Source organism: Gastrolobium bilobum, unplaced genomic scaffold (assembly GCF_033153095.1).
Source record: "Gastrolobium bilobum isolate Gb01-03AN ecotype WA unplaced genomic scaffold, APGP_CSIRO_Gbil_v1 utg54127, whole genome shotgun sequence".
Classification (NCBI taxonomy): domain Eukaryota; kingdom Viridiplantae; phylum Streptophyta; class Magnoliopsida; order Fabales; family Fabaceae; genus Gastrolobium; species Gastrolobium bilobum.
In genome coordinates this window covers 95,181-107,890 of record NW_026897050.1, presented here as the reverse complement: position 1 = coordinate 107,890, position 12,710 = coordinate 95,181, and the positions used below count along the sequence as shown (strand labels likewise).

Sequence of the window (12,710 nt, the reverse complement as noted above, 5' to 3'; positions counted from 1 at the left end):
TAATAGTTGAAAATTATTCAAAATATTCAATAATGTAAATATATTATATTGTAAAAGATAACCCTAAAAGTTAATGATTTGGTTTTAGGGTGAAAGAATAATATGCAAGTAGACATACAATTATAAGTTTAAATCTTAATTATAGTAATTATTTAGAGTTAGGTAATAAGGGATATTCTTGTAATCCTCGCATCCTAATAGGACCGAAAAGATTGCATACAAGTTGGCTCAGACACTACTTTTGTAAGGAAAAAATAAAAAGGTAATCCAAAAGCATCCTACATTCTCAAAACAATTGATGTTAACACCCTAGATTACTACATATATACCATTTACTAAACAATGTGAAAACGTTCTACCAAATGCTCCCTTAGATGTGGAATGTCATCCATGATATTAAGGGATCCGGTCAATTATTATCCATCAGCTACAGACCAAAGATAACAGGAATGCCTAGAGAAAATCTACTTGTACATCATTCAGTTTTGTGGCTCCAAATGCTCACCCAAAAGTTATGGCCACAGAGAGATGGATCCTCCTCCGCTCGGTGCAGGAAAATATCTCAAGGTTTCCTTTCACATCTCAAATCTGAATCGAAGGCGACAGAAATCTGAATAGTATAAAGTATAAACTATTAAAAACGGTCTTTACCCAATAATATTTTAGGTTTTGGATTAAATTTATTCTTTACATGGTATCAGAACTTCACTGATTAGGTTACGAGTTCGATCCTCACCTCATCACTTTCTAATAGAATTAAATAAGTAAAAAGGTAAACTAAAATTTGGACATGTGCAATATCCACGCTTCAAGCCCAAAGGCTCTTGCGTGACGAGAAGTATTAGAGAATAATATAATTGAACCCTTGACCTTGTGGTTAAGGAAACTCTGATAACATATAAAGAACTATTTCAATCCAAAACCTTAAGGTATTGGATGAAGACCTTATTCTCTAACACACTCCCCCTGACGCAAGAGTTCTTTGAGCTTAAAGTGTGAATATTATTACTTTTTGTGCTTTTATTTTATTCCACTAGAAAATGGGGATGGTCATAATTGATCGTGACCTTGTGGTCATCATACTCTGATACCATGTAAAGAACCAATTAAACCTAAAGGGATAGGATATTGTGACACCCAAGTTATATTACACCCATGTGACACCCAGTCAATCTCACCGTTAGATCGTTTATGTTGATCCAACGGTTATATTTATTTTCATCTTTGTATGGTCATGATTTTCCAAATTTAAAGTGAAAGCATTAAATATGAGAAATCATAACCATACAAAGGTAGAAATAAATATAAAATATTAAATTTGAGAAATCATGACCATACAAAGATGAAAATAAATATAACCGTTGGATCAACATAAGCGATCTAACGGTGAGATTGACTGAGTGTCACATGTGTGTAACATAACTTGGGTGTCACAATATCCTATCCCAAACCTAAAACCTTAAAGTATTTGGTGAAGACTTTTTTAATGATTTATATTATTCTTTAACACAAATTCCATCATTATTACATCACTAAAAAATCATGGTTACGTTTTTAAGTACACATCTTATAGCCCAATGAATAATTTTGGGCTCAGTTAAGTCAAATGACTAAATGTCCATGAAGACACGAAACCTTTTAGATCCTTGTCACATAAAGCCCACCCCAAAAGAATATGCTGTGGTAATCTCCTAGACACCACAAAATGTCTAATCCCGCTCCACACCACAAAATCAAAAGAAGCATGTAATGTAAGTATGTAACTAGCATGGCATACTAGCAGAACATATTTTACTCTTTCTGGTTCCCAAGTCAGAGCAATTAATGTAATGTCCCCTACTCTCCATATTATTCAAGTTAAGAAAATGCTCAATAACAGAATCAAGCATAAGTATGCACAAAACAGTGACGTATATATAAGAACTTGTATTATGAGTTTTGAGTCACAGAAATGGAAGAGCTAATAACCATTACTCTCTTTTTGTCTCTACTGCAAGTCCTATCCATTCTCAAACCTTATCAAGCCACATATCTTGGCAACAAATAAAACAAAAGAAATTCATAAATGAAAAAAAGGATAAAGATAAAACCTCTTCCATCACACAATCATGAATAAAACAACAACTCTATAACAGCACAGAAATACAAAATAAAATAAACCAAAATAATTTGTACAAAAAATAAAAATTAAAATGTAATATAAAATATAGCAAAAATAAAAAAAGAGTGAAGCAGAAGAGGGGTGAAATGTTGTTGATTGAATCGAGTGATTCGAACTTGAATCTTCCTGAGGAGTTGCTGCAAATTCTACCGTCGGATCCTTTCGAGCAGCTCAATGTGGCCCGCAAGATCACCTCTATTGCGCTGTCGACACGTGTCAACTCGCTCGAATCAGAGTCGTCGGCTCTACGCGCCGAGCTCGCCGACAAGGACAGCCTCATCTCTGACCTCCAGTCTCAGGTGGAGTCCCTCGACGCCACCCTCTCCGAAACCGCTGAAAAGCTGGCTCGCGCCGAACAAGACAAGGTCCGACCCGCTCCCTGACCCGGTTCAATTTGCACGAACCTTTTCTTTTTTTTTTAATTTTTGTTCCGCTTGAAATCATAGGAGAGCTTGCTCAAGGAGAATGCTTTTCTTTCCAACACCGTAAGAAAGCTCAGTAGAGATGTCTCCAAGGTGCAAATTTTGATTTAATATTTTTTATAAATTTTGAATATTTTTTAAAATTTTAACTAAATTTAAAAATAAAGATACTCGATAGTTCCATTTAAATTTAATTTATATTATTATTATTGCTGTATGGAATGTGGTTCATTGTTGGACTGATGGGTTCTTATTGTAAATGCATGCAGTTGGAGGTTTTCAGAAGAACGCTTATGCAATCACTTAAAGAGGATGAAGAAAATTCTGTATGTTGATGTTGTTATTATTGCTATTATCTATTATCTTAATGCGGTTCCTTATGGTTAAGAAGTTTTTTGATCTTATCTAGTTTTCTGATAACTTTGGTAGAAAAACTCTCATAAGCAATATCATTTTTCGGGGTTGATATATATCTTATTGAATTGTCAATGATTACCATGTCTGTTCTAAAAAATAATTAATTAAAAATTACTATGGCCGAATTGTCTATAGTAGTAGTAGTAGCTATAATGCTATTTATTTGGACGTACGTTATTGCTGGATGTAACATTTGGCTTGCACTGGTGTTTGGCATAGGGAGGAGCGCCAGACATTGTTGCTAAGTTACATAGTCGAGCAAGCATCACTTCTTCATCGCAGCTTGGAGGTACTTTCAAGTTTCAACTCTTGTACTATTCACCTTTGCTATTTGCATTTCTGTTGATTCTTTGTTCCTTTATGCAAACAATAATTTTTTTTTTTCATTAGTGGCACACATGCCACCACCAATCGGCAAAATAAAGAATACATTATTATTTTGTAATAAATAATCAGGGAAAATATTTCTGCAGTTATTGCAGATAAGTTATCTGCATTTACTTTCAAAACGACGTCATTTTGGAATCGAAAGATTAGAAAATTATAATTATAAAGACTATAATAACTCTGAAATAAATTAAATTTACAAAAATACCATGATTTCCGCCTCAAAACTACGTCGTATTGGACTTACTGTAGATAATTTATCTGCAATAACGGCATAAAAAACAAACCCTTAAATAATTATATCAGTTTTTGTGCCAAATAATAATGTTTCTATTATCAATTGACTATTATTAGAAGAAAGAATTAAAAACTGTATATTCATTATATTGATTACAGAAGGTATCTCCGATATATATACACAAGAGAGTGAAATGCAAAAAGAATCTCCTAACAAACTGTAACAAATTGAACCAAAGAAAAAGGCACCACTACTTCACGTGATTTGTTACAACAGAAAAAGAAAGATAAGAATAAAGCTATATCTAACTAATATTATTCTCTAATCACAATCTTAACACTCCCCCTCAAGATGGAGAGTGTATATTCAACACTCTCATCTTGTCAAGCAATGTTTGAAATTGTCCAGGAAATAATGGCTTGGTAAGCAAATTTGCCTGCTGTAGCTGAGAAGGAATATACATCACCTTTACCTCCCCTTTTGACACCTTTTCTCTAACCAAGTGACAATCTATCTCTATGTGTTTAGTCCTCTCATGAAAAACTGAATTTTCTGCAATGTGTAGGGCTGCTTGATTATCACAAAAAATCAAGCAAGGTTCTTGATGCAGTATGCCAAAATCAAGCAAAAGAGATCGTAGCCAAATTAATTCACATGTCACATTAGCCATTGCTCTATACTCGGCCTCAGCTGATGATCTAGCCACTGTTGGTTGTTTCTTTGACTTCCAACTTATCAATGAGTCTCCTAGAAAAACACAAAAACCAGTAATTGATCTTCTAGTGTCTGTGCATGATCCCCAATCTGAGTCAGAAAAAGCTCTTAACTTCAATTGTCCAGAACTAGGGTAAAAAATGCCTTGTCCAACTGTCCCTTTGACATATTGCAGTAACCTATGAACAGCATGAAGATGTGGTACCCTCGGATGAGCAAGAAACTGGCTAAGTTTATTTACAGCATATGACAAATCTGGTCTACTAATGGTTAAGTATAACAACCGTCCAATTAGTCTCCTGTAAGAAACTGGATCATCTAACAAGTCACCCTCCTCTTGAGACAACTTGATATTTGGTTCCATTGGAGTAGCTTTGGATTTACAACCAGTAACTCCAGCATCTTTTAAAATCTGTAGTGCATATCCTCTTTGGCAAATGGAAATCCCTTTGCATGAACGTGCAACTTCCAATCCAAGGAAATACTTCAAATCACCAAGGTCCTTCAATTTAAATTGATTGTTCAAGTAATCTTTCAGTTGCTGCACTTCTGAATCATTATTTCCAGCCACTATGATGTCATCTACATACACCAAAACAGCAAGAAAACATCCGCTTTTGTTCTTAATAAAGAGAGAAGAATCTCCAATGGATTGTTTGAAACCATGAGTAATTAAAACCTGAGAAAATTTATGGAACCACTGCCTTGATGCCTGTTTAAGTCCATACAAGGACTTATGTAACTTACAAACCATATTTGATGATACAGGCTCCCCCTCATGGAGATAACCGAGAGGTGGAACCATGTACACTTCTTCAGTTAACTCACCATGGAGAAAAGCGTTATTGATGTCTAAATGAGTAAGGGACCAGCCACGCAAGGAGGCCAAAGCAAGCAATAAACGAACAGATGTTACTTTTGCTACTGGAGAGAATGTATCAAAAAAATCCACTCCCTCTTGTCGATTGAAACCTTGAGCCACTAAACGAGCTTTATAACGTTCCAGGGTACCATCTGCATGAAGCTTTACTTTGTAGACCCATTTGCAACCGATGGCCCTTTTATTAGGTGGCAATGGAACAAGAGACCAAGTTCCATTTGTTTCCAAAGCATTAATCTCCAATTGCATTGCTTGCTGCCATGAGGGAACTTTAACAGCTTCATAGAAAGAGGAGGGCTCTGGATGTAATGTGACCGAGCCAATGAAAGATGCATAAGAAGCAGAGAGGCGAGAACTTGAGAGAACAGACTCAAGAGGATGCTGTGTAGAAGATGGTACAGAGTAGCAATGATAGTCTCTTAAATGAGAAGGAGGATGAACATCTCTAGTGGAGGTTCTGCGAGTAGCAAGTGGCTGTGAAGGCAATGCAGAAGTCACGTCCATGATAGGAAGGGTGGAAGGTACTTGCATAGGCAAAACAGAATCATCAAATACAGTAGGAGAAGAATCAGGTAGATGCTTGAAAGGGAACTCATGCTCATGAAAAACAACATCCCTTGATATGAAGACTTTGTTGGTTGCCACATTCAACACCTTGTAGGCTTTGTATCCTTGCGGATATCCAAGAAACACACCAGGAAAAGCTCGTGGAGAAAATTTGTGACGATCACGAGGCAATGTAGATACATAACATAGACACCCAAATGTCCGAAGATGTGAATAGGAAGGAGGCTTCCCCATCAGCACTTCAAAAGGGGATTTGTCAGTCAACAATGTAGATGGCAAGCGGTTGATTAAATACACAGCCGTTTGTACACAGTCTGCCCAGTAACCAAGAGGTACATTTGACTGGAATTGGAGAGACCTTGCCACATTAAGCAAGTGTTGATGCTTACGTTCTACCACAACATTTTGCTGGGGCCTATCAACACAGGAATGGTAAGACATAATACCTTTCATTTTGAAAAATTCAGAGAAATTAAATTCCGGAGCATTATCAGACCGGACAGCCTTAATATTCACATGGAACTGAGTGTTAATCATAGTATGAAACTCAGGAAAAATTTGTAAAACATCAGATTTGGATCGTAAGAAATAAAGCCAAGTATACCTGCTGCAATCATCAACAATGGTTAAGAAATAATGAAAACCATCAACAGAGACAGGTGAAAAAGGACCCCATATATCCAAATGAACCAAATCAAAAGGTGAAGAACTCATGTTATTATTTGAAACAAAAGGCAAACGCCTCTGTTTAGACAAAGGACACACATTACAAAAGGTGTTTGGAATTGAAGGCAAATGCAACATATGCTGTAAAACATGTAAACGGGAAAAAGAGGGATGACCCAAACGCATGTGCCAGAGAGAGGATAATTTTGTGGATGAGACCTGTGCTTCAGGACCATTGGAGACGGCATGTAGGACATACAAATTACCTTGTCTCTCAGCCGTCCCAATCGTGTGGCCCGTGGTAAGATCCTGCAAAACACACGAAGAGGATGAAAAAGAGATATTGAGTTTGAAGACAGATTTCAAACAACTGACAGATAAAAGATTATATGTAAAATCTGGCACATACAACACAGATGGTAAAATTAAATTGGGAGAAATGCGGACAGAACCCAATCGTGGCACTGAAATAGAAGTACCGTTGGGTAGATTGACAAAGAAATCAACAAGAGGAGAAGAGGAAAGAAATTGCTTGAGGTCGCAACATACATGATGTGTTGCACCTGTATCTAAGATCCAGGCTGAAGAAGAAAATGAAGGTGACTCACCGGACACGTGTGCAACAGAGGAGACAGAAGCGGAATCTACTGGAGGTGACTCAACGAAGGTGGAAGAGATGTGAGTTGTGTGAGATGGAGACATTGACACGGTGTTATGGGCTGGTGAAGTAGTGCCTGAAGAGTGGAGCAATGCTAGGAGTTGAGAGACTTGATTTGGGGTGAGATGTGGATTTGGGCCTATTGGACCACAAGTAGAAAATGGCCCATCTGCTGAAACAGAAGCAGTGTAGTTGTGGCCCGAAATGGGACTAGTATTCCCCTGACCAGGATTGTTCTTCATCCTTCCCTTGAAACCAGGTGGGTATCCATGAAGGCGGAAGCATTTTTCGATGGTGTGCCCTGTCATGGAACAATGAGTGCAAAATGGACGGCGAGGTTTTCCCGGCATCTGAGTGGCGTTGACAGTAGGCATAGATGAAGGGAACCCAACTGAATTGTGGCAATGAATGTTTCTCTGACGTTCTTCTTGCACAACAAGTGAGAAAACCCTACCAAGAGATGGTAATGGGTCCATAAGCAAGATCTGTGCTCGTGTAGAAGAGAAGGAGTCATTAAGACCCATTAGAAATTGAAGGGAACGTTCCTGTTCTCTGTACAGAGTCCAAGCCTTCAATCCACCACAAGTGTAGGAAGGCAGAGGTTCAAATTCCTTTAACTCATCCCATAGTGTCTTTAATCGTGTATAATAGGTGTTCACATCAAGAGCTCCTTGAGTGAGTGTGGTGATTTGGGATTTCAACTGAAAAATCCTGGGACCATTCCCTTGCTGAAAGCGTTCCTTGAGATCCACCCAGATCCCTGCTGCAGTGGGTATGTATAGGAGACTATCAGCAATCTCACGAGCAATGGAATTTAATAACCAAGAAGTGACCATGTTGTTGCATCGAATCCAAAAAGAAGAAAGTAAATCATCTGACTCTGGTTGAGGAAGAGATCCATCAACGAATTGGTATTTGTTCTTAGCAGTGAGAGCCATGGACATAGCTCTGTTCCATGTGTGGTAGTTCGTTCCAGTGAGAAGATGAGTGACAAGCACAAGACCTGGATGATCGCCATTGTGCAGAAAATATGGACTATTTGTGTCCTCAACCGGATTTGTGGTGGTGGGTTTCGGAGGTTGCTGGCCCTTGGCCATGGCAAAAAATCAGAGAAAAAATGGAAAGAACCTAGTTGCTCTTGATACCATATTAGAAGAAAGAATTAAAAATTGTATATTCATTATATTGATTACAGAAGGTATCTCTGATATATATACACAAGAGAGTGAAATGCAAAAAGAATCTCCTAACAAACTGTAACAAATTGAACCAAAGAAAAAGGCACCACTACTTCACGTGGTTTGTTACAACAGAAAAAGAAAGATAAGAATAAAGCTATATCTAACTAATATTATTCTCTAATCACAATCTTAACAACTATGTCTAGGCAACTTGTATAAATGAAGTGTACTAAAAAGTTTCTCCAAATCAGGAGCATACCTAAAGTCTAGATTAGGTTGTCTAATACGATGAACTTAGTTCTCGTGAATGTGTGTTATTTGTGGCACCAAGGAATTATCCATATGTAGATTACATTTTTAAGCCATTTACTCCATTTATTTTGTTTATGGGATGAGACTGTGAATGCTCTACTCTGGGTTTGCACGCACTTGTAGATTCATTGGCAGTATAGCACGTCTAATTCTTTCAAGCTCATTTCCTTACCATAAGGACTATATACAGTACTGGCATGCACTCAAGAAATTTTCCTTCTGAAGATTTTGGAATGTCCTTTAAGGCATATACAACACTTTTGTGTTTCCAGTGCTTTAATTAGTATTGGCTTATAATTATTAAAAAAAAATGACAATTAGTATTTGCATCCTATTCTTTTCCCTAGGAACATGATAGCATCGTGTTTGGAGGGAGAATAACACAAGTTTCGCTCTATATGGACCTACCTTTTCCTGCACAGGGGCCTGCAAATCCTGCATAAGAGTTGTTTGTGTCTTTCTCTCTTTGATCATTAATTGTCATGTTTGGAAAGAATAGAAGAGGATTTAAATCTGTCCTGTTCCCAGTCTCTCCAACATAAAACAAACAAGATTTAAAATTGCTTAATTGTTCACACAAATTTGATCTATTAGTCTAGTTACAACTTCCAACATCATTTTTGGCTGAGAATCCCCAAGTGATCTTTTAATCTTACTGTGAATAAGCTGCAAATAAATCAATTTAATTATTTTAAGCCTCCAATTGGATGCTAGTGCTTGTATTTGATGCAGAGGGAAAGGATAAGAAAAACAATTTGTTGAGGCCACTCAGCTGCATTTTTCTCATTTTGGGTTTTGATATGTTCTCATTTCATTGCAGATGAAGATGCTTCATTGCCCAACACAGGAAATTCTTTTGCTGAGGATCGTGAGTCTGATGGTATGTACTATCATCTAATATTGGTTCGGTATTGCTGAAAAGTGAACAAGCATAATTATGTATGTGTGTACCTTGACCTTTCTTGATTTTCTTTTCTATTTCCAAATATGCAGCCGCAAGATCTCGAGTGTCACATAATCTCCTCTTAGCATCCCAAACTAGCACCCCTCGCATTACTCCCCCTGGTTCCCCTCCTAGTTTGTCTGCATCAGTATCCCCATCAAGAACATCAAAACCTGTGTCTCCAAGGCGGCATTCAATTTCCTTTTCAACCTCAAGAGGGTATGATAGGTCTTCAGTGTTTTCCTCGAGTCATGATTCAATGTCAAGCTCTGACACAGGTTCACAAACAGGTGCTTTCTTTAAAATCCGTGATTTTGTTGCATTCGTGCTAGCAGATTGTTTTTTAAAAAAATTCATTTGGTCACTCTGTGGTGGGTTACTTTCCTGGATCTTTCATGCACATGAAGGAAGGAATGCTTGATATGTACTCAAAAGTTTTTCTTTCTTAACTGTCTCAGGACGAACACGGGTGGATGGAAAGGAGTTCTTTCGCCAAGTCAGGTGAGGGTACTTGTATTTGAGAACTTAGCAAATTATGGAACTAAATTTCAAAAAGCTTGAATTTCTACCGAGTTATGCCAACATCAGTAGATTTACGCGAGCATGCCACTGTTTCTATAATTTAGAAAAATATCTTCAGGATCCTTGGTTTTAGCTATCCAAATACCAGTGTTGATAAGTAATTTCAGCTGTTAAACAATTTGCAAATTAACATGATATTCATGAAGTAGATTCAACTTCATTTGCTTCTCAAATCGAAATAATCTATTCTCGTTACGTAGAAACACAAAATCTATCCGAACATTTTTTTTGGGTATAGAAATTAGCTATGCTACAATGAATCTCTCGAACTTTTGTCAATATAATATTATATCATTTAATGTTCTTTTTTTGTCTTTGAATTTGAAGTAATTCTAAGTAACAGCACTTCAACCTGGTAGCACTAATATTAAATTGTGTTTGATACTTAACTTGGTATCCTTCATTTATTTTCTCCTGTTTGTTATGATTAGGAGTCGTTTGTCTTATGAGCAGTTTGGTGCATTTTTAGCAAATGTTAAGGAACTGAATTCCCATAAACAAACCAAAGAGGTGATTCCTCCTGCTTCCCCCTCTCGCTCACTCCCCTTTTATCACGGTAGCCTGTGTGTCTAAATTTCAGCTAATTGCCGCTTGTATCTCTGTGTATGTGTAAAATTGCAGGAGACACTACAGAAAGCTGATGAGATCTTTGGACCTGAAAACAAGGACCTCTATGCTATATTTGAGGGATTGATTAGTCGCAATGTCCATTAACATTGCCTTGCGGAAGATTTATTACATAGTTTTATTCCTAGTTTGTAACATCTGATATTTCCTTTACTTTAGCAACTTTTTCAACACTGTAAATTACATCTTAATTGTTGCGTGACAAACTAATCTTTGAACTTCCAAGCCTGTTAATTTGAAATGAGGAATGAGTTTTTTTAATTAGACAATAGGGTGACCGTTTGTGTTCTTTTAAGGGATTGTACTCTTTTTTTAGTTCATCCATGGGATAATAATATAGTATATCTTCTTCTCATTCCACTTGTTTTTAATAAGATTTGAAAATTTGTCACCTCATAAATGAAACACCAATGCATACTCTTTATGAATGGCTAATACTCAGTACTATCTTCATAATGGTCATTTCTCTAATTTGCTGATTTCTATAGATGAAAAACCATATGATAGAAAGTAGAAAGGCTTCAAACTTCCCCAGAAAGTGTTAAACGTGGCATCCCCTGTGGACTTTTTTTATTTGCAAGAAACCAACACGCTTAAAAAGTGATCCATTTTTCACGATTTCTTAGAACCTATTACATGTAAGAAAACCATTTCATTAATAAATAGCGTCATTAACAAGAGTTCCAAAAGAAAGAAGCCTAAGCTGGGATTCTACATTCCAAGGCCTTGTAATAAATAACAAAATCTATATTGATTTTCCATCCAATTTATTTAATCTGAATTGCTTCAACCCAAGGCATTTTCCCCTTAAAGGCTGTCTGGCTTTATGCATCTGAAAGCAAGGCTTTGGTTAAGTGTGTCCACATTGAGCTATAAGTAGATCCCCATAAACCTTTGATCTCATTTATTTCAATTGAGTTACTATCAAACTTGATTCAGACACTAGCTAGGAACATCCCATGTTTATTGATCAGATTCTTCACATGATTTTTGTTGAATATGGCTCATATTTCCTCTTATTGACGGAGTTAGCATAAAGACAACCAGGTGAGCATGTGGAGATCTGGGACCCGGCAGGGTGTAGAGGCAACGCCCCGAACCCATAGAAGTCTAGTACTATTGTGGACTTTTGACTTGTCGTAATTTTATTTTTCTTAATAGTTTGAACTTAGACCCATGAATAGCTGCCGTTAGATTTTTTAAATTCTATATATATTTTCTTGTAAAACGAGTGACGTGACTTGTAAATGACGGTGAGGTGAATATAGTATAAACAAGCTAGACGTAGACTAAATTGAGTAAACCAAGATAAATTACTGTCAAAATTTTCTTCTCTTTCTCTTTTATTTTTCGATTTGTGCTATTGTGGAATTCTAACAATTTTCCAATTTTTTTTTTAATCTTTGGTAATTATTCTTGGACTGTTCAAGTTCAACACTGTTAGATGTTGGTATTAGGAATAAAGATAACTATCTAGGAGGATTTCTTAGGATTAATTTATCTATTTCTTTATACTTCATAATTAATTTGTCTCTTTATTTTATAAGTATCCTATTTAATATTCTTATACAGCCATTTATTATGGCAGAAAGAAAAAGGCCATTGGTTGGCTCCACGTCCACGTGGCAAAGACATGCGAGAGCGGGGGAGGTTGCTCGTCCTCAGAAGGAGAATATTCTCTTGAAAAGCAAAACAGCTATACAGTGCTAATTAGGGTGTGTCAAATATTTTCCATATATGGGTGTTAGTTTATTTAAATCTATTAAATATTTAATAATTAAAAAATTAAATAATTTTAATATATTATCAAAAATTATTAAAATAAATAATATAAGACTGAACTGTAAACTTATATACCCGACATATAAAAAAATATCTACGTCTTGTTTTTTAAATAATTTTTTTTTAAAAAAAACTTAAATCTATTCTATTTAATTATACGTAATAAGTCTAAT

At 36.3% G+C, this 12,710-nt stretch overlaps 1 protein-coding gene across 1 annotated transcript; it reads left to right on the top strand.

The window, feature by feature from the left end:
• Window positions 1-2,127: 2,127 nt before the first annotated feature.
• Window positions 2,128-11,067, top strand: LOC133303728 (uncharacterized protein At4g15545-like). Its single transcript, XM_061503692.1, has 9 exons — window positions 2,128-2,526; window positions 2,608-2,676; window positions 2,853-2,909; window positions 3,220-3,289; window positions 9,424-9,483; window positions 9,597-9,836; window positions 10,005-10,047; window positions 10,560-10,638; window positions 10,750-11,067. The coding sequence occupies exons 1-9, from the start codon at window positions 2,248-2,250 to the stop codon at window positions 10,840-10,842; spliced, it is 990 nt and encodes a 329-aa protein (XP_061359676.1). The 5' UTR covers window positions 2,128-2,247; the 3' UTR covers window positions 10,843-11,067.
• The last annotated feature ends 1,643 nt before the right edge of the window (window positions 11,068-12,710 follow it).